The sequence below is a fragment of the Xiphias gladius genome, chromosome 20 (genome assembly GCF_016859285.1).
Source record: "Xiphias gladius isolate SHS-SW01 ecotype Sanya breed wild chromosome 20, ASM1685928v1, whole genome shotgun sequence".
In the NCBI taxonomy this organism is placed as follows: domain Eukaryota; kingdom Metazoa; phylum Chordata; class Actinopteri; order Istiophoriformes; family Xiphiidae; genus Xiphias; species Xiphias gladius.
In genome coordinates, this window is record NC_053419.1 from 9,718,207 (window position 1) to 9,738,487 (window position 20,281).

General features: G+C 39.8%; 1 protein-coding gene and 1 long non-coding RNA gene across 3 annotated transcripts; one reads left to right on the top strand and one right to left on the bottom strand.

Moving 5' to 3' along the window:
- Positions 1–1,870: 1,870 nt before the first annotated feature.
- cldn23.1 (claudin 23.1) lies at positions 1,871–2,701 on the top strand. The gene has a single exon (XM_040158164.1). It carries the CDS (start codon positions 1,871–1,873, stop codon positions 2,699–2,701), a length of 831 nt encoding a protein of 276 aa, XP_040014098.1.
- Positions 2,702–8,052: 5,351 nt separating this feature from the next.
- LOC120806043 lies at positions 8,053–16,490 on the bottom strand. Of its 2 annotated transcripts, none has more exons than XR_005709627.1 (4): positions 16,337–16,490; positions 11,907–12,193; positions 10,387–10,456; positions 8,053–9,738 (listed from the first exon to the last, which is right to left on the bottom strand). It is a non-coding gene; the product is annotated as an uncharacterized LOC120806043 (long non-coding RNA). The 2 variants fall into 2 exon arrangements; XR_005709626.1 differs by having other exon boundaries at positions 11,907–12,236.
- Between the last annotated feature and the right edge of the window lie 3,791 nt (positions 16,491–20,281).

Sequence of the window (20,281 nt, forward strand, 5' to 3'; positions counted from 1 at the left end):
TCTGGTTGGTTGGTTGGTTGACATACCTCTCATACTTTCTCCAATTATACTTTGCAGGTCAAGGCTCAAACCTCAGAACGAAAAAAAAAAAGATCCCAGTAGCTTCAAGAACGGAAGACTTGAACATCTGAATTTGTAAAGGCAAGGACAATGACTTTATGTCCTTCACTTCTACAGGGATAAAAACGCACAAAACACTTTAAAGTTGCTGATGGTTACTTCGTTGATACTGAGGGAAATGGTAACTAAGCTGCATATGCAGTTGCTTGTGCACTTTACACAGATGGTATAAAATCAAAGTCTCATGCCTTCCCACTGAAATAAGCAGTTCTTTATTTTTTTAGTTTCTCAAATAAAACTCATAGCGGTGCCTATTCTGGTGACTCCACGCATAGCAGTTAATCACAAAACATGAAGTCACTGAGCCTATCATCAGCTCATTTCCATCGAAACTTCACCACTTTCCTGTGGGGTTGACGAAGCTGACGGCAGTGGAAGAGTCTCACTCCGACCCGGCTCTCAGGGTCGGCGTGCTCGATGATGTCGAGAGAGAGCTGCTCCCGTTTGGGGTTCTGAACATCATTAATGAGCACCGAGAGCTTTAACCTCTGGGGAGACTTTATTAGCATCTGCTTTCATGGGATTATCCGACGGACTTGAGAGGAAACCTCTCCGGTCAAAGGGAGAGAAAAAGCAGAATGAACCCAGAGATAGATAGAAACGGACAGAAATGCAGATAAAGATAAAGTGAAGGAAGAAGAGCACAGAGAAAAGGCAGAAAGGTATTTGAGCTGATGTCAGGAGATTCCTGCAGAACTGCATTCTTGTAAAAAAAGGTTCCCACACAGTCGCAGTCGTATTTTTCAAATCTCCTAGTCTGGCTTCCACTAAACCTGATTGTAATGAAGTTCTACAAAATAAGACACCAGTTCATTCTCCAATAGTAGTAGCTACTACTGCATGTTTTCCCGAGCTGAGGCCCCTGAAAGAGTCTGTTTAAGAAGAGATTATAAAAGGTTCCATAATCACCCACAAGCCTCGGTGAGATAAGTGTTCATGCAAGTCTCATTCTGGTTTCATTGTATTAATTGCAGCCCTGCTGTACAAGGTTAACTATCCCGACCCTCACCATCTTTTTAAATACATGCCGTTTTCTTACCGTACCACTGATGAACAAAACTTTTCATTATTTTTCCAAGCCAAGAAAAAGCTGAACATTGAAACCTGTTGCGGTCTGTCAATAGTAATCTGTGGGGAAACCTGCCAGGCCATAAAACATGTTTTGTTTTTGTTTGTTTATGTGGTAGCCTATCCTCTGTGTGCAGACACACTTTTCATTTCAGATGAGTCATTTACATGACTTTTACATTTCTTTTTGAGTAAGTTATTTAAACAGTATTTAAGACTAGAGTCCTTTAAGTTTATGGAACAAAAACAAAGTGGGGGAGTTAAAAGGGGACTAACTATTGAAGTTCTTTTAGTATTTTGAAACTGGAGTAAGCTGGCGATACCGGCAACAGAGACCTTTGACTGATTAATCTCCTTCTTGTTTATCATTTGCATGATAAAAGCCGCGTCGAAACTCCCCTCTCCGCAGCTTTACTGTTGCAGGTGAGGAAGAAAAAAAAAAAAAAAAAAAAGCGCTCACCTGGGCTGCACCCAGCGCGCCCCACCCGTCCTATTCGGGGACTGAGGCGGACAGGTAAGGCTGGAGCCCCGCCCCCTGGCAGCTTTCAGTCGGACTTGTTTTGGACGAGCAGCTGTCGGGGCTGTCAAAACTCGGTCGCTCCTGGCTGAACCGCTACACTCCGCCTGGGACTAAGAACGTACATCAGCAGCAGCAGCAGCAGCAGCAGCAGCAGCAGCAGTCATGCATAGGCGGTCAACGGAGGAGTGGATCCGGTTGTCCTTGCGCACCCCGGGCATCCTCATCTTCGGGATGGTCATGGCTCCCTGCGGCTGGGTCCTGGACCTGACCGCCACCGTCGCCCCGAACTGGAGGACACTCCACGAGATCCCCGACACCCCGCCGGACCAGTTCGTCCAGCAAGGCATCTGGGACATCTGCAGGACCACCACGGTCTCCACGAGACCGGACTGTAACCTGGAGGACTCCACATACTTCGGCAACGAGATCATCCGGGTCGCCCAGGGTCTGATGGTAGCCTCCCTCATCGTGACTCTAATCGGTCTGGCCGTGGCCATCCCGGGGGTCCGCTGCTGGAAAGACAGGCCCAACTGGATAGTGGCCGGCCTGGGCGGACTGTTGATCTTCCTCTCGGGCGTCATGACCATCATACCCATCGCCTGGTACACCCACATCCTCCCCAACATCACCACGAAGTCCCCGCTCGTAGACGTGCGCGTCGGCTACTGCATCATCCTGGGATACATCGGCGGGATATTTGAAGTCCTGGGCGGCGTCGTCATGTTCATCGGCATCTGCCGTTGCTGCGGAGGAAAGAACCGCGGGGAGAGCCGGGTCGAGGAGGTCATGGGCACCCGGTTCAGTCACCAGAAGCCGCCGCCCAGGCTCGTCAACGTGCCGAGCCTGAGCCGGCCCAGGACCAGCGACAACAGCAGCGTCCCATACTCCAAGGACTCCATAGATGATGATGTGTCCTTCCCCCGGGCCAAGAGCCCCGCCGGTCGGTCGGGCAACACCTCCTACGGCGGTAGACCCTACGATGCGGACCTATGAGATGGACGTCTCCCACATCGGGTCTCATACACACACACGCACACGCACACGCGCACACACACACACACACACGCACACGCACACACATAAACCCTCAGGGAAAGGAAACCAACCTGAACACGGACGTGTCTATTAACAAAAGGAACTGAGAGTGGGAATGGTCATTACAAAGTGACTTTATAAGATTATAAATCGAGACCACTGAAGTAAAACAAGATGATCACAGTGAAACTGCGATCATCTATAATATTCTGGAGTACTTTTTTTTTTTTTTAAATTATCAACAAATACCATAAAGCAGCCAACTTTAAAGTCACCCCTGCACACAAAGGAATATTTCAGTGGTATCAAGAGATCAAACACATTTAATATTGTGAGATAGCTGTAAACTCACTGTTAAGTGAGGCAAAAATCACTTTAAACGCGTTCCTGAGCGTCACGGTGTTTCATGAGTAGGACAGCAATACTTGAGGGCATGCATCTACAGAAGAACAACACACATTCATACATAATATATATGTATGATCATTATAATACATTACAGGTGTGTGCCTCAAGCGGTGCAGTTCCCGAATATCACAGTGGGAAGAGGTTTCTATGAAGGAGGTCCGGAAAGTGAAGGATTCTGTGTTATTTTAACAGTGAATCATGGAGAGAAAACCTACACTGTGTAGTAAACCTGAGGAAAAAAGGTGCTGAAGTTTGCCTTGACCGTCTTTTACATTCTGCAAATGATACTTAACTCCATTTGTAAATAGGAAGCTCCTATATTTTTCTGTGTTCATTGGCTATTGCATAAACGTTTTCCTTTTTTTTCTTTCTAATATTATGTAAATACTGTATTCTTATGCACTTTACAATTAATGCCCAATCTCCTAGGACAATGGGCCTCCTGTCGAGAAGCAACCCGCAGGTGACCAAGATTGTCCTCATTGCTCGGTGATACAAATGCTGTTTATTAAATGTGCACCTGCTCTCTGAATAACAGATGACTGAGTCTCTTTCTTTAACACAACTTTTTTTTGTTTTGCTTCAGTGGAGGCAAGGGGTGAAAAGTAAACTTAAAGATTTCAGATTTTACTGCAGATGTGCCTGTAAAAGAAAATACAACTTTTTTTTTTAAAGAGATCTGATAACTGTCAAAATTAGGAGTGACACAAGAAAAAGCCTAAAATTAAGATGCGTATTGACGTAGTCTTGTCTGGTTGTGCTGCGGGGAAAGTCAGTTAGGATGCAATGTAAACGAATCCAGGGTCTTGTGGTACTGACTGATGCAAACACATTGTGTTCATGGGGCTCAAGAAAGGTTCAAATGCTGCCTCTAGTGCAAGAATCTAAAAAGTTCATATTTTAGAGATTCAAGGTAGGATATTTCATCAGTTGTAACCATACGCAGTGATGGCTTCCTGCCCTGCCACACCTAGAGAGATTCATGTACGAAAAAGAAAGGGGGAGACGTCATTATTGACACTATTCAAACACATGTACAGGCAGACTAGACTTTACAGTAATGTTTTTCTTTCTTTCCCTACCCATTCTGCTCAGTCTTAACCTCATAAGTATACAGACAATGTAGCCTGACCGGTTTGATAGGTCAGTTTCATTAAGCAGCTTGTCCAACAACATTACCTCGTCGGCTTTAAACTGGCTTAGCATTTCAAACAAGTGAGTAATTGTCCCTCTATAGGTTCTGTTTAAGTCTGGTGTAGTTAAATTGGCCTCTAAGAAATCACAATACAGTTCGCCCTGCAGGACCTGTTAAATGCCACAGCCAATTACAGTTGCGCTAGACGTAAAGTAAGGCCCTTTTTAAAGCAAAGGTTAGCCGTTTTTATGCTTTCCGAGGCCTAGACACTAGAGCAAAGCACTGACACGGCCATGTGAGTGGATCAGCTCCAACAGATGGAAATAAATGATAAAGTATGGAATGGAAAAAGCTCTAGCTACTAGGATACGAGGTAGAAATGCTGTTACTTGCCTTGAATATTACACAAGTAGAAGTACGATACTTTGGTCCAAACAACTTGCATAAAAGTTCCCAAACTGGTTCTTTTGACAACTGCTCTGAGTAATGGTTGTTTCATTTCTGGTGGTCACAGTGAAAGAGCCTACGTGCCAGCCTGTTGTAACTGTCTCAGTAGACGTATGCCATTCCAACCAGTCCCCTCTATTTAATGACGCTTCAAAGCAGTACAATCATTGAATACTGTCATAAGAAAAGCATAATACAGATTATGTAACTTTCTCTATATAAAGGGTGCAAGAAAGGAGCCAATTTGGCTGATAGGAGTAACTGAAAATATCCACTTTTCACTTTGTGTAGAAAAGAAGGCTCCGATTCATTAGAAAACGTAATCATCAGACTTTGCTGTTTTCAGCAGATAAATCAGGTTCAGATGTTGCTGATACTGTGTGACTTTTGTTATGAAACAGTATGTATTGCCCACTTCAGCCCCACTTCCTCTGATATGGTTCTATATTCTGACAGACCATCGGATGAGTGACAACAGTTTGCTACTGCCTCTACTGGCAAATTAAGAAATGAATCTGGAGGTTGACAGTTCTTTGTGGTCGGGAAGACCCGGTCATTTCGGCTTTTCAGCCTCCTCGTGATAAGGTATCAGCATTTACAGTGAATATATTCACATTGAATATAAACGCGGGATAAGTAATGGCAGTAGGCCAGCTACTGCTAATATTAGTCTCACTTAATTCTTCACTCTCATGGTAAAATGGACACACCCTAGCCAGGAAAGAAAGATGTGTTTGAAAGAGGTGTGCTTTGTATCAGAACATTACAAATGTACTGTCACTGCGGGGAGACAAAATGACAAATTATAAGACACCAAGAAAAGGAGACTTATTTCCAGCTTGCCAACATACATGTGAGTGGTTTGAGTGGTTTGAAAGCATCAGAGTAATCCGCACAGAAATATGTAATATATTACAGCGTTACTCCAGTGATTCAGAGTTACACTTTGTAAATTTGGGAGACTCACAAGAAATAGATCTAAAAATGGTCCAGTGGTCAAAATGGTATTAGAGGCTCCTTACATTAAGTCCCAAGTATGGGTCAAGCTCCAAAAATACTGGATCCTACATTTCCCATGATGCAACCAATAGCAGCTTTACATTACACCCTCCCTGATTTTTTTTTTTTTTTAAACGTCCACGTCTTTCTTTTTCCATCAGAATCCACAGCCCCAGTTTGTAATGCAGGCTTTCTGCTTGCCCAAGCCAAGACACCCCCTGATGACATCACAAGTCCACAGCCACATGGAGGATCCTTCCTGTTCATCGCTGAAGCAGATGCAGATTCTCTCGGATAACAAATACAGTTGACTGGTCAGCTCGCGTGACTGCGGCTCAGTCATTCCCTGTGCTGGTTCCTGGTGAGTTTAGTGGACACGGAAGCTCATTCTATCTCGTCACTGGATCCCAGAGAGAGTTTAAACAGACAGCAGTTCATGTTTTGGCATATGCACAACACACACAGACTGAAAGATGTCTGTTTTCACTGTTAATACACATTGACAGCTTATAGCAGATTGTAAGAACAAAGTGACAAACCACTTACCTTGGATTATCATTATTATTATTATTAATTGGATAACAAAATATACTTATTATCGATATGCCAAATGTTGATAACAAACTTAAAGACTTAGATATCTTTTACTTAGGAGACAATACACCTGTGGCAAGTTAACGGCTAGCATGGCTGCTAACAATATGAAGTGATGGTCTGATGAGACAAGTTGTGAACTGAGCTGTAAAACAAATTGGCAGTAAGTTGAAGTATTGATCATCCAAATAAAGTCCTATTGTGGTTTTTGTGTTTGATGTAAAATCCAACGGAGCTCCAAACATTTCAGGATATGAAGAAAACTCTTTAATTTTCTTGCAATAGCCTGCAAAATCTTACCTGAGCTGCTGTGCAAAAGAAACCAAATTTTACCATGTCAGCAACTGATTTTATGTATACATATGTGGTATTTATGAAGTAGTTACATATAAATCACAGGCTTGTTGGGGTTTTTCTACATTTTATTTGAAAGCTGGAGAATATACAAGGTATACATACAGGTACTGTAGTTGTATATTTAAAATAAATTTAATACAGCTTCACTAACTGACTTGTTCAAAATGTTGAAGAGCATGTAAACAGCACAGTAAGACAACAGTGTCTACTGCCTATATACTGTAATTAAAAAATACTCGTCAGTGAAATAGATGAAAAGAATAGAGTTAGTTCTATACAGAGCTGACAACAGGACATAATTAAATAAAAAAAAAACTCATCATCTTAACAAGACAAATATCCGGCATCAGTAGACATATTAACCAAAGTGATCAAAAATAACAGTGCAAACTATTTATAAAGAATAATCAAGCAAAAGGCAAAACAGTCCAGCTTACGTTTTAAACTACACTGTGATAAACATTTATGACAGGAGAGGAATTTTAAAATGAAGCCAAACAGGATCTGAGAAGGCGTGTGCACACATTTTGGTTTCAGGTAGTTGACATAGTTCATTCTCAGCGGTAAAAAAATAAAAATAAAAAAAGCATTGTCTTTTCTCATGGTTAGTGCACTTCAAAAGCGTCTTTTTCTTTTAGGGTCAGTGATGGTAATCGGTTGGTAGAGTTATGCCTGTACCTACAGTATAAGATGCCAGATTAGATTCAGACCGCCAGATGTTGTGTGTATTAGCAGAAATGAAAATCAGCAGTCATTGTTTTCCTCATTTACCAGGAGTTTGGTGAACAAAAGTGGATTACTCCTGTCATTGTCTGAAATAAAATAAGGCAGATATTTACAAGAGTCGTTAAGAGTATCGTCTGTGCTCTTTTGTCATTCTGACTCATCACTTCAGAGAAGAGTGACTAACTGTTCAACCACTGGCAGTCTGTTTAAATACAAATTGTGTAATCCATCAACACAAAAAAAGAGAAAGACGAGATCATTAAAAAAAAGTTGTGTGTCTTGCTAAAGCTTGTGGTAATCAATAGTTACAAAAACGGCACATAAAACAGTAATTCAGTCACTAGTGTGCAAAATAAACAGGTAATACAACACAAAAAAAACAACACTCGCTAATCAAGTTATCGAAAGTAACTGAATTACTCAGTAAGGACCAAATCTTACAGGATGACTACTGTTTAGCTTTGATTTTGAGACATCTGCATAGGTAGGGAGGAGGATTTGTATCCAAATAAATGTGAGTGGTAATCGATCTGGAATTTAGCTGTTTTAAAAGCGCGCACACACACACACACACACACACACACACACACACACACACACACACACACACACACACACACACACACACACACACACACACACACACACACACACACACACACACACACAGCAAGCATCAAAGTGCACAATGTAGAAAACTGAGAGGAAATCTAGAGACACAACTGCTTTTGCAAACTTTCTGTGATGATTCTGACCTTCTTTACTCTCAAAACTTTTCGAGTCATCTGTCCTGCAGGGTTTCAAATTTCATTTGGCAGATTACCTTGAACAACAGACTGAAGACCCAGTGTGTGCACAGTCGCAAAAAAACGGCCACACAGCCCGTCTCCTAGAAATTATGTTTCTATACAACTAAACTGCAAACGAAAATGTAATTGCTGGCTGGATTTTGTTCAGAGGCAGCATATTTTTTGAAAGATTGAAGCGCTACATTCATTAAGCAGCAGGCCAGAGTTACGTCTGTGGTAAGGTTTTGCCTTTGCTTAAGATTAGGGAAAGATCATGGCTTTGGTTAAACGCAAATGAATACATTATGTCTGAAGTCATTGTAAACTTTTTCTGTATTAAACCAAGACCACAATCCTTCTCTAACCTTAACCAAGTGTTGTGAGTGTCTAAACACAACCATAAAAAAGCTTAATAATGCTTTAGCCACTAGAAGTGGATATTGTACTACAGGACGGGATATTCGAGCAGAAAACAAATTTGTTGTCTATGAATATCTTACTGATATCTTCAGCATCAAAACTTAACATTTCTTCATTATATTAATAGAAAATATAATCTGGTCGCAATTACGTTTCATACATAAAACATACTTGCTTTTGCAGTTTTGTTGTACAGAAATGGTCCAAAACACCGAAATAGTTGCACCTACTTTTGGGACTGAAGATTACAATTTTTGTGTATTTTTTGCCATAGTTCCTTAATCACTAAATAGTAATAATAACAAAAATACAGAAATAAACGGTATAATTATAAGCTAACAGTGAATCGCAAGTTCAAAACTTGTAGGTGGTGATGAATACATTGCACTATACAGGAAATCTAAACATTTTTTTTTTTTTTTTTTTCCAATTTTTTACTTTTATCACTGAAAGCATGATGTTGTAGAGTTGGCCAACAGCACAGCTACATACATCATCAGTCTAAATAATTCTCCAGGTAAAGGCTCAAAATCTGGCTTAATAAAAAGTGCTGGCATTATACACGTGCTTGTAAACATACTGTAATTCAGTCGTCTGTTACCTGTCCAAATGTACCACCTGAGCGCTCTGGAGAGATTTGAAGTTTCTCTTCAGTAGTTTTTCAGTGAAATAATTCATCCGGGCATATCAATTGAAGTCACTTTCCATCATTGGCTGATATGTGAAAAACATAGTTATAGCAATGAATTTGTGTCTCTGTTAACCCATAAAAGCATTTTTTCTCTGTTTTCCTCTTTGGCAAATCACAATGGACTGGCAGTGTGTAGAGTTTTAACAGTATGTACAGTCGATGTAATCAGGGTGTCACCCACAGTTGGACACAACAGACTGACCAATCAGCAAGTCAAGAGTAAAAGTTCAGTTCATCAGTTTAGTATTAGCGTTTCTGATATGCTGGAGCATACGTCCTACAGTAGAAGTCAAAAAGTCACCGACCATGGTAGAAAAACAGAGCTGATTCTATTTTTGCCAGATTCACACTTAAACTGTGCTGGAAGCTCGCTGCAGAGGAAAGCTTACGGAGGCTTGATAGTGTCAGTGGCCACAATGTCATGATTGACCTGGATGAGAATGAGAGAGTAATTACTTTTTATGTCTGTCAATTACAGTTTCAGAAAAATTTCTGGCCTTTCATGGATGTCAAAGTGTTGCATGGTTCTTTGACCCAAAATCCACATTTAGGCACCGACAGATTTAAAGTACAAGCAATTTGTGACTTAACAGTAGCCTTTTGTTTTTTCCCCGTATCATGTACATGTGGGCGCTGAAATTCCCATCCTGCCATTACAAAGATTTGGTGGCAGTAACATGCCAAACAAACATGGCAATGTGCAAATGAAAAAAGGAAAAAGTTGCCTTGCAAATGTAATTTGAGGAACAAAATGTACACATCGCAAATAATGTGTTTTGGTGAAAAACTCTGAAATCTACACATAAATTTGTTGGTGTACAAGAAAACTCCACGAGGCACTTTTAAGTATAGAAGTTCAAGGAAGTTGTTTGTTATGAAGTGTTGTAATTTACTTCTTGATTCAAGTAATTGTTTTCCCAAAAAAATGATATGTATTGAAATTAAATTATGGCAATTCTACACACGTTACATTCAATACTTTGTACAGATATTCTGGAACTGAAATTTGATTTCCAGATAACACACTTTCCTAAAATGTAAAACAATAAATAATAAATATTTCCACCCATTTCCTTACCTCAGATATAATGGAAATTTCTCCTCATTACACAGCAATGTTGTACCCTGATTCTTCTGTCATATTGCTCCTGTTGACAACAGACAAATACATAAAATTAATTCGTTAACGTTTTTTCTCATCTAATGTTGATGTAACTGGTATTGTGTCAAGTAGGTGAAGGCACAGTAGGTGAACAATACTTCATGTGTGAACACAAAGCGACCACTGTTTAGCACAAAGCCACCTTCCAGCACGCAGTAAAAATAGACATTGTCCAATACAAATTCCGAACATTCTCTGAAAGGCCTGTATTGGACACTTTGGGTGGTTTTGAACAGCTGCCTTTGTTGCTGGTCTTTCATCATCAGTTTGAGGATGACAGCTTGATCATTCAAGAGGGATAACATGTTTACAGATTTGAACAAAACCCTTCATTGCAGTTTACACAACGGGGACAAAATAAACACCTGTAAGCCAGACACTGGACAAGACTGAGACGTCTTTTTCAGTGGATATTATGTTGGTGAAGTTTCTGCTGCTCATTTCTTTGTCTGATCATCCAAGGTGACTATAATGCTTATGTTTATTATCCTGTTATCCCCCTTCTCTTTATCACAAAAAACCAGGTTTATTAAAATCACTTCCCTTCCTGTTTGTCTGGAAGAGTTCAGAGACACTGAGTGTTAAAAGGAATAGTTCAACATCATACCGTTCAGAAAGCACGCTTTCTTCTCGAGAGTGAGATGACAGGATTGATAATAATCCCACGTCTAAAGTACAATGCTGGAATCAGGACATTGCTTAAAAACTTAGCATTAAAACTGTAAGTGGGAAAATAAGCCCAGCTCTGTCTAAACCTCAAAAGTATACTAACTAAAAACCCCAGCTATAGTGCGCGTTGATAGTTCTGTCTGATATGGTCAGTAATCACAGATCTTGGTTTTGAACAAGACAACCCCCCCCTTTTTTTTTTAAAAATATGTCCACATAACATTGATTATGTACCGTTGTGATTTAAGACGACTGCCCCTTTGTAACATTCAACATTTGGGAGGACCCATCCTGCTGTTAAGTTTGTATTCCTCTCAGAAAGTTAGCGACTTAGCTTCGGCCTTCCAGGTGGAAACTAGTTAGCTTAGCTTGCTAACCTTAACTAGCACTGATTCCCACTAAAAGTTTACTTTTCATTTATGTCATTTCAACACCTGCTGAGTCCTGCACGGAGCTGTGATGGTCCCACATTACATAGCAAAAATTAATTTTCATTTCAGTTAAACAATCAGGGTACAACATGTTAGAGAGCTTGAGGTGCTGTTATACATATTTTTTCATTTCACCGCCAGGCTAGTTTCCCTCCACTTCCAATCTTTGTGCTAAATTAGGCCAACGGTGTCCTCCAGCTCTGGTTTTAATGCAAAGAAATGAGATTGATGTCATTCTTCTTCTCTCATTCTTGAGAAGACCGCAAATAAGCGTTTAATTTACAGAAATACCCATAGCTCTATCCTGTTCATGACACTCCTGATATAATTCAGTACCTGCGTTTCTTCTTTTGCCTTTGTCGCAACTTGGCAAGGATGAAAGCCAGGATCAGCAGCCCAATGACGACGCCCAGGACACTCAGGGTCAGCGGTAAACTTAACGCCCCATTGACCGTGTCCTCGCAGAATTCACCCTGGTAGCCCAGCTCACAGTCACACACCAGACTGGCACCACCACCCAGGGGAACAACACAGTTACCATGGCTATTGCACTGAGTCTCTCCACAGGTTGGCAGGCTATAGTCAATGCCTCTCGGTTGGGGAGGAGGGAAAGGGCTGGACATCTTAGAAAAGGGGGTGGAAGAAGGGAAGGAAGGAAACACTGGACTATTAAGGGAGTGGAAGGAGAATAGGAAACGAGAGACATGGAATGGATGAACAAGACACACCCTAAAACACAATAGGTAAACATGCCAAAGAGAGGACACAGACCTAACATTGTGAGTTCTTCTGGCCTTGTTGGACTGATCTTGTCGAAACCATTTTTAATGGTGGAGCAATGAAAAGGACCATTTTAGTTCTTTTACCACAGATCAGTGCTTTGTGTCAGAACATGTTGAACCACTTCTGTGAAGAATTCATCACATTTCATTACTATCTTTCTCCCCCTTGCCAACTTTAATTTGTTACATAATAATATAGGTTACAGTATGTGATTATGTTGTGCATAAAGCTCAAACTATCATTTTAAGACTATACTACTTTCAGGTCCCTTGCAGAAATGTCTGTTTTACAAGCTCTAAATGCAATAAAGAATATTGTCAACAAATTATATATGACAGGAACAGTCTACGATCCACCAGTTGATGAGATGTTGCTCACCAAGGAGTCCGGGGATGTTTAGTTTAGTTTATTTGTTCATTTCCCAGGGACAGCGCACATTTATAGACATTACTGAAAATATGCCAGAAATAGTCAAAAGGCTAGTTTTCATCCGTAGCCCCTGACTAGGTATGAAGTTGGCAGCCTAAAATCAAGACACAATTTTAAACAATAATCACAATGTATAGCATTTAAATTACACTTAAAGCAGCATACAGGCATGGGCAGCAAAATAAACCAGAGCAGATTACGGTTCAACAGAACAATAAACAGTTACAGAGCAGTTTAAATTACAGAACAGCTTCACAAAAACAGAAATAAGCAAAAACAGACAAACGAAAACAGCTATGAGCAGCAGGACAACATTAGCATTAAGGTAAGTCAAGCAACTGGGCAGTTTAGCAGTATACAAGTGGTATGTTGACAGAAATTTGTCAGATGATGAAAGCATCCCAAATAGTGCTGACAAATTTGGCGGCTTGTAAGCCATGTTCTTAACTGCCTAGAAAAGGACCTGTGGTAAGTGGTAAGTTCCCTGATGTGGACTGGTACAGCATTCAATTCATGTGCTGCTTTAATTGAAAAGGAGATTGATTGAAAACAGATTTTCTTAGTTGGATAATGTAATTTTCTTGTGACTCCTCTTGTAATCTGATTTGCATTTACTCGTTGCCTAACAAGCAACTGAGTAGGAAAGCAGACTGAGTAGGGGACAATTTTTTATAGAGAAACATACTTCCTTGTTAGATCAGGTTATCCCGGCTCAAAAGATTAAATATTTCCTGTCTGTTACAGTGGTAAAAACTATTAGGCATCTTATCAAAGGTTTTCACGGTTTGTTTATAGAAAGATTCAAGTGGTCTCAAGGTTGAACTACTTTCCTGTGACCAAATTGTTAAACGGTAGGTTAGGTGCGATATGATCATAGCATTCATGAATGTTCTAGCAGCCTCTGTTGACATGACATTGCTTATGAATCTGAAATTTGCTAAGTTATACTTGACCCTGTTGCAAACCTTCTTAACTTGAGTTTTAAAGGAGAGATTTGAATCTAGCAAGATCCCAAGGTATTTGAATTCTTTGACAACTTCTAAACTTTGTCCAAGTACAGTATATGTAGCTCAATAGTATTGTTAGCTTTCTTTGTGAAGTACATGCAACTGCTTTTTGACATATTTAGTTGTAGACAGCAATGGTTTAACCATTCGGTAATATGGGTCATTGCGTTGATTAAGATGTAGGCAGCTTGGCTTTTTGTATTGCTGTGTACATATATTACAGTGTCATCGGGTACATTTGTGTGTCTATCTTTGGGCATATGGATGGCAGATCAATGAGTATAGGTTAAATAGAAGTAGGCCCAATATGGATCTGTGTTGGACGCCAGTGGAGAAGCTGAGATCAGTGGACTTATGGTTATTGACTGACAACTTTGGATCATTCAGAAAGGTAACTCTTTATCCACCTAAAAGTAAATAACTTAGAGAGGAGGACAGCATGATTTACGGTATCAAAGGCTTTCCTAAGATCTAAAAAAACAGCCCTGACAACACCAACCTTATCCAACAAATCTATTAAATCTTTTATCTATTATATCTTCTCTGCAAAGAAGCAGTTAGCCATTTCTGTAGAGTGTTCTAAAGCCAATCTCATACACATTCTTTTCTTTTGATGTTTTATGAGCATTGATTAATCTTAGCACATCTGCCTCAAGAATCTCTCTTATGATAAAGGGTGGTACTGCAACATCCAATGAAGGGAATAGTGGCTGCAAGTCTGCAGCCTCAAATGGAGTAGTGTTTACATGACTCACAAAAGAAACTCAGTGAAACAATGAAATATTTGCCTCTGCAATTGTGACTTGGTCTCTTGAAAGGTTTCCACTGAGTCAAGTTCCATTTGCCTTCCTATTTTGTTATGATGTCCTGTCAATTTCTTAATCTACTCCCAGATTATTTTAGTATTGCCGCAAAAAACTGAAAAAAGCAGTTTCAGCCTTTCTCAGCCTCTGTATTATTACTACTTTATCCCACTTTTGGTTCCCGTATAGGGTCTCTCACTTTTAGGAATTCTATTAAAGTCAGGCCCTTTGGCAGCAAGTGACTTAAAGCGGTCACTAGTTGTAATCAGACAATCCAGTTATCATATTAAAAGACTTCAGTATTTGTTCTTGTCTGCTACAAAAAAAAACAAAAAACAAATTTATCTGGGTTTTGTCAGAGTTGGTGATTCTCATTGGATCCTGGATTAACTGTGATAGGTCATATCCATCTGTAATCTATTTGAGGCTTTTCCCAGTTAAGTTATCCTCCAAATTTATGATAAATCTCCCATAAGAATAACCTCTTTCTGATAATTGGACACTTTATTACACTGAACACACTCTTATGTAAACCAGGTTCCCGCCCACTTTTAAATTGGGTCTCTCTCCCCTTAAAAACTTTCAAAATAGCTAATATAAAGTTTCAGCTAAACATAGAAAATCCAAATTGGAGACTCTGAGAAGGTGATGAATTTGGGTTCAGTTTGAGAACACCAGATTACGTTAATGTGATTAACAGTTTGGAAAATATTCCACTTTTGTTTTTTTCTAATTGCCGGATTTATCCTCTCAGTTGTGGCAAATTTCCTTATTGGATTCGACACTCTACATGCGCAAAAATGTCTTAAGAATTTTTTTTGTGTCAGTTACTTGCAAGTGTTTTTGAATTAAAATGGGTCACATTCAGAGTACATGTAAAATCCATGCTTCGTTTTAATAATTGCCAAAAAGACATTTAATAGCACCGAGTCTTGTTTTTACGTTGGTAAAACAAGAACAAAACAAAACAAGATACTGTGTGTAAGTAGGAGAGCCTTTGAGTTGATATATAGATTGTATATTTTTACAGAGAAATTTCATTTCCTACATACAGAACTATGAGCTTCTTGTTGTGTGGCAGCCCACCGTCAAACATATTTTACTTTTAAATCAACACATACAAATGACTAATAAAAAAAACATAACAGCCTTTAGGCACAATCGTTTAAGAGTTTGCCTTAAGACAAAATGTCACTCTTTCCACATGATAAAACAGGTAACTACTCTTCCCAACATCTCCAGTTGTACCTGTATGTATGGTAAAGTACACAATATGATTCAACTAAACATCTATTTAAAAGTGCAATACACATTCACTAACATAGTAGAAAGAGTAGCATAAAACATTAATATGCTATCAATGACAAAGCCTTGCTTCTCTAATTTTTAGACTCTCAACTCATCAGTGAAACTCAAAGCATGAGCTGGGTCCATTCTGAGCCAGGCTAGTTAGACCTAAGTTGACCGCTAAACAAAATTTTGTATCACAGCCACCTACACAATACATTCACAAGTGTGGAAAAGCCACTGCAAAGATTTGAGAGACAAGACTGACCGTTATCCAAAGCTCTTCGACATGGCAGGTTAACTGATAAAAAAGTAGTGGTTTTGGGAGTTATTCTACTGCTCAAAGCATCTCATCATTCAGGTTTCCCAACACCAGAAAGATTGTGTTCAACACTGGCTTCAGGGCAGGCATATAGTGAAGGAGCAAAACACAACAATATTAAAACCATCTACTCACAAAAGCAAAGAATGAAGCCCTTGCGTCCTAAAATGTGGGATGTAGAGGTTAAAGTTTTGTTGTACAGTCGTCCAGGTGTTTGGGTCCTTGAAAAGGATTTGAAGTTCCTCTTTCACTGAGGGAATCTGCCACAAAAGGAAGGAGGGAAGAGGAAGAAAGCTGATACCCGTGAATACCTGCCTGTTTTTTTTTTTTTCTTCCCATAAACACACACACACGTAATCACCTCCTCCTCCCTCTGCTTTACCTGGGAATGGGCTTAGTCAAATACACACTGTTGCTCGCACCAAATAGCCCTGACAGTGATGTAGCAACTTTACATTTCAAAATTTACCTTTCTAATCACTGACTCACAAAACTCAACGCTCTGGCATCCATGGGAAACGTAAACACCATTTGTGTGGTACCATTCAAGCTCGTACTTCACCATCATATGAGACAAAGAAAAGTACATTTAATGAGTAACAATGTTAAATCTGGTACTGATCTGACCATATTAAACAGCTCACTTTTCTTGAGAACTAGAAACTAAACAACGTGCATGTTCTCACACACACACACACACACACACACACACAAACACACACCCTTACCTGAGGACTATACTGATAAACAGTGGGTGTGTTCACCAGACCCGTGGGGGATGGAAGGAGAAGGCAAGTTAGAGCAAGACTCAGCTGGCAAAACTGACATACCTGTGTAACAGGCAGCAGTTCATACAGCTGTTGTGTAATGGTCAGAAAATTTTTTCTAATGGATTTTTTTAAGCCTCATATCGGGGGGAAAAAAACAAAAAAAAACAAACACACTTTTGGGTAAGAACGGAAATGTCAGGTTTTAGTGGCATATGGCTCTATCTATGGCAGTGTCGGTAGTGATTGGACTGCCATGATATTGATAATGCCAAAGAGAGGAATCCTATTGGCTGGTCTCATCCCCTGACTTTTCCTTTAACACAATGATGCTAACAATCACGTTAGCATCATTGTGATCTTATTAACATGATGATGGTAGCCTTTAGCTCAAAGCTAAGTTTTTTGGCAGAACTGTGAGCATGGCTGTAGGCTCTTCGTCTTGTTAGCCTATTTAAACTGTCCAGTGCTTTCTTAAAATAAAAGTCAGTAGTTTCGGTCTACCTTTTTGCTAACAAGCCAAATCTGATCAAGATTTCAGCCTTAGCCCTTAAATGTTTTGCCAAACATTACATTACATAACATTAAGACCTGTTAACTAAGCCAGAACAAGTGACAAATTAAAATAACATTGCTTGTAAATCTCCGACAAAACATATTATTGCTAGTTACGTTTTTAAAGATGACAAAAAAAATATATATATATTTTAATATTTTTCAGTGTGGCTCGTTATGTTTTTTTGTTTACATAAATATTGTGCTGTTAATGTAACTGCTCAATGACCACTTAAGTATTAGTCAGTACAAACAACAGTCATTGCCTCGTGGTTACTGCAACATGGCTGCGTGTACTCTGCTCTGTGGCCCACTGTATTGCTGTCAAGCTCGTGTCCCCTGACTGTCAGACTCATTCTCCAGTTCCACTTTTAAATCATGCGATTTGAGAAACTTCTTCATGTGTGCGCATTAATTCACAGAATTAGTGACACAGCACGAGGCCAAACAGGAAGACACTACATTACCTGTTTTACCTGCTACCAACATTTTGGAAAAACAAAGATTTTACATATGATACTCCCACTGAGGCATCTGATCATAATGCCTCTCTACATGCTTCCTACATAAGTAACTGGGAGGAGACCACAAGCCAGAACACCTTAGAATCTCCCAGGACGACCTTAAGGCCATTGGGTGATCACCATTTCAGTAAAGCTTAAAGTGTTAGTGATATAACAGATAAGCTGTATAATAGGGACAATATGTGACCATTACATGTCTACAGACAATATGGTTACCTCCCGTGACATTTAAGCCACATGACCTGGAGGAAGTCGCACCTTTGATATAACAAGATGGAGGAGAAAATGATATGTTGTATGAGACTCAAGAGACATTCCTACATGCATGTCTTCCAAAAGAAAAACAAAGACACACTGTACCTGGTCATTAGCAAGTAAGGCACTAATGAAATGACATTAATTTACCAGTACAGGCATGTGAGTTTGGTTCAGTGTGAATACGTTTCTATGTTAACTCTAGGTTACTGACAGAAGCAAATCAGGTCTCATTTTGCAACACCACGGACTTTGCGTTATTTGCATAAAAGAAACAGGACACCCATGGGAGTATCCGGTTGAAAGACTGTTTGATTAATTTCAGGTTTTTGTAGATGGAAGTGGAACTTTTGCTTTCCCACGAAGGCTTCCTGATCATGACGAGAGACAAGTTTAATTTCCTGCTTTCCAATATAGTCCAGTTCACAGGAAGCTAAAAGCTGCCCCGTCACACTCTTTAGTCTTTTACAGTGTATGTACTTGCTGAGATGAGTCTGACATAGGAGTTACCTTGAGAGATTAATCTATGCCATGTATCAGTAGCATTTACAGGGCATGATTAAAGTCTAGTTGCTGATGGGATACAGGGTTGGGTACAGTTTTTGTCTGAAGTCAGAAATACTGGTCCATCATGAACCTTTAAGTTTTTTCATTCTTTTATTTTAAATACTGAAATGAAAATACTAAAATTCAAACATTTCCAGTATCAATATAACAAAGGATCAGTTGTATAACTAGTCTACAAAAAACATTCAATTATTACAGTAGAGTGTGTGCATAGTCAGCCGCACACACAGCATTGTCCTCTCAGACAGGGGAGTTTACTTCCGGCACAAACTACGAAGACATATCAAAAGAGACATTCAAACTTCATGTTCGCTTGCTCAACCTTAGGTATGAGGCGGAGTCAAAAAGATCATCACGTGTCAACTATGTATCTTTTGCAACTATACACACACACACACCTCCGCCCCCACACGGGTTCGTAGACAGAATGGGCGAAAAATAAGCATTTATTTATAACTAATTGAACTGTACCTCTGCATTTCTTTTGTAAAGTTCAAACATAATCCAGTTTAAAAATGTTGCTGCGCATGTCAAATGAAACAAGATACCATCTGTTCCTGGATCAAGGAAATTTATCGGAACAAGAGATGCTGGTGAAGATTAAAAGTCATTTTTCACTCAGTTTCACGTCGTCTCTCTTGTACTGCCCCTGATGTGATACTATCTCAAATACAGCAGTAAAAACGTGTGCACGTGTCCTTACTATTTCTGGATCCGGCCTGGCTGATAGACAGGTGGAAGTGAATTAACAAAAGGGAACTTTAATGCCAAATGTGTATCTATGGAACAGATGTGAGGGAAAAGGGAACCAAAATGCCACAAAGCAGCATTTGGTTGTAATTGGTACCAGTTCGCAAGAAGGCTACAGACTGACATGGAGAGCTGTGACAGCATTTTGGCAAGGCACATGAACAGAAAGGAGAAAAAAAGAAAAAAAAAGTTAATGCAAAGCCAACAATCACACAGGTATCAAACCATCACTTTTGGATGGTATACAATATTTCTCCGCTTTTGAGAGGAACTGCTGTGTGTTCCCAGTGTCTATCATTTATTTTCTGCTAAATTTAAACTTCAACCATCCTTCCTTCCTGCTTAGAGGATGTCTGGAGAGGTGTGTGTGTGTGTGTGACAGACATTCACACAGACAAAACAGTCACACACTTAACAGCTGGTAGACAAAAGACACGTAAGCGCTATTAAGACAACACTCAAATAGTGTCACCACAGTAGCATTAGAGGGATATGCAGTACACACATATGTAGGTGTGAGAGAAATATGAAGTAACATCGGAAGATCTAAACAATGACAGAAAGCAAGTGTGCAAGGATTAGACATGATGAAAAATCTGTCTGCTCCAGGTCTGGGATGTGAAGGGGAGATCCCAGGATGCGAAGAGTCCTTATTGTTGTTG

Bases quoted from the DNA above. Each gene is read 5' to 3' on its own strand.
- cldn23.1 (XM_040158164.1), top strand. From the start codon at position 1,871: ATGCATAGGCGGTCAACGGAGGAGTGGATCCGGTTGTCCTTGCGCACC.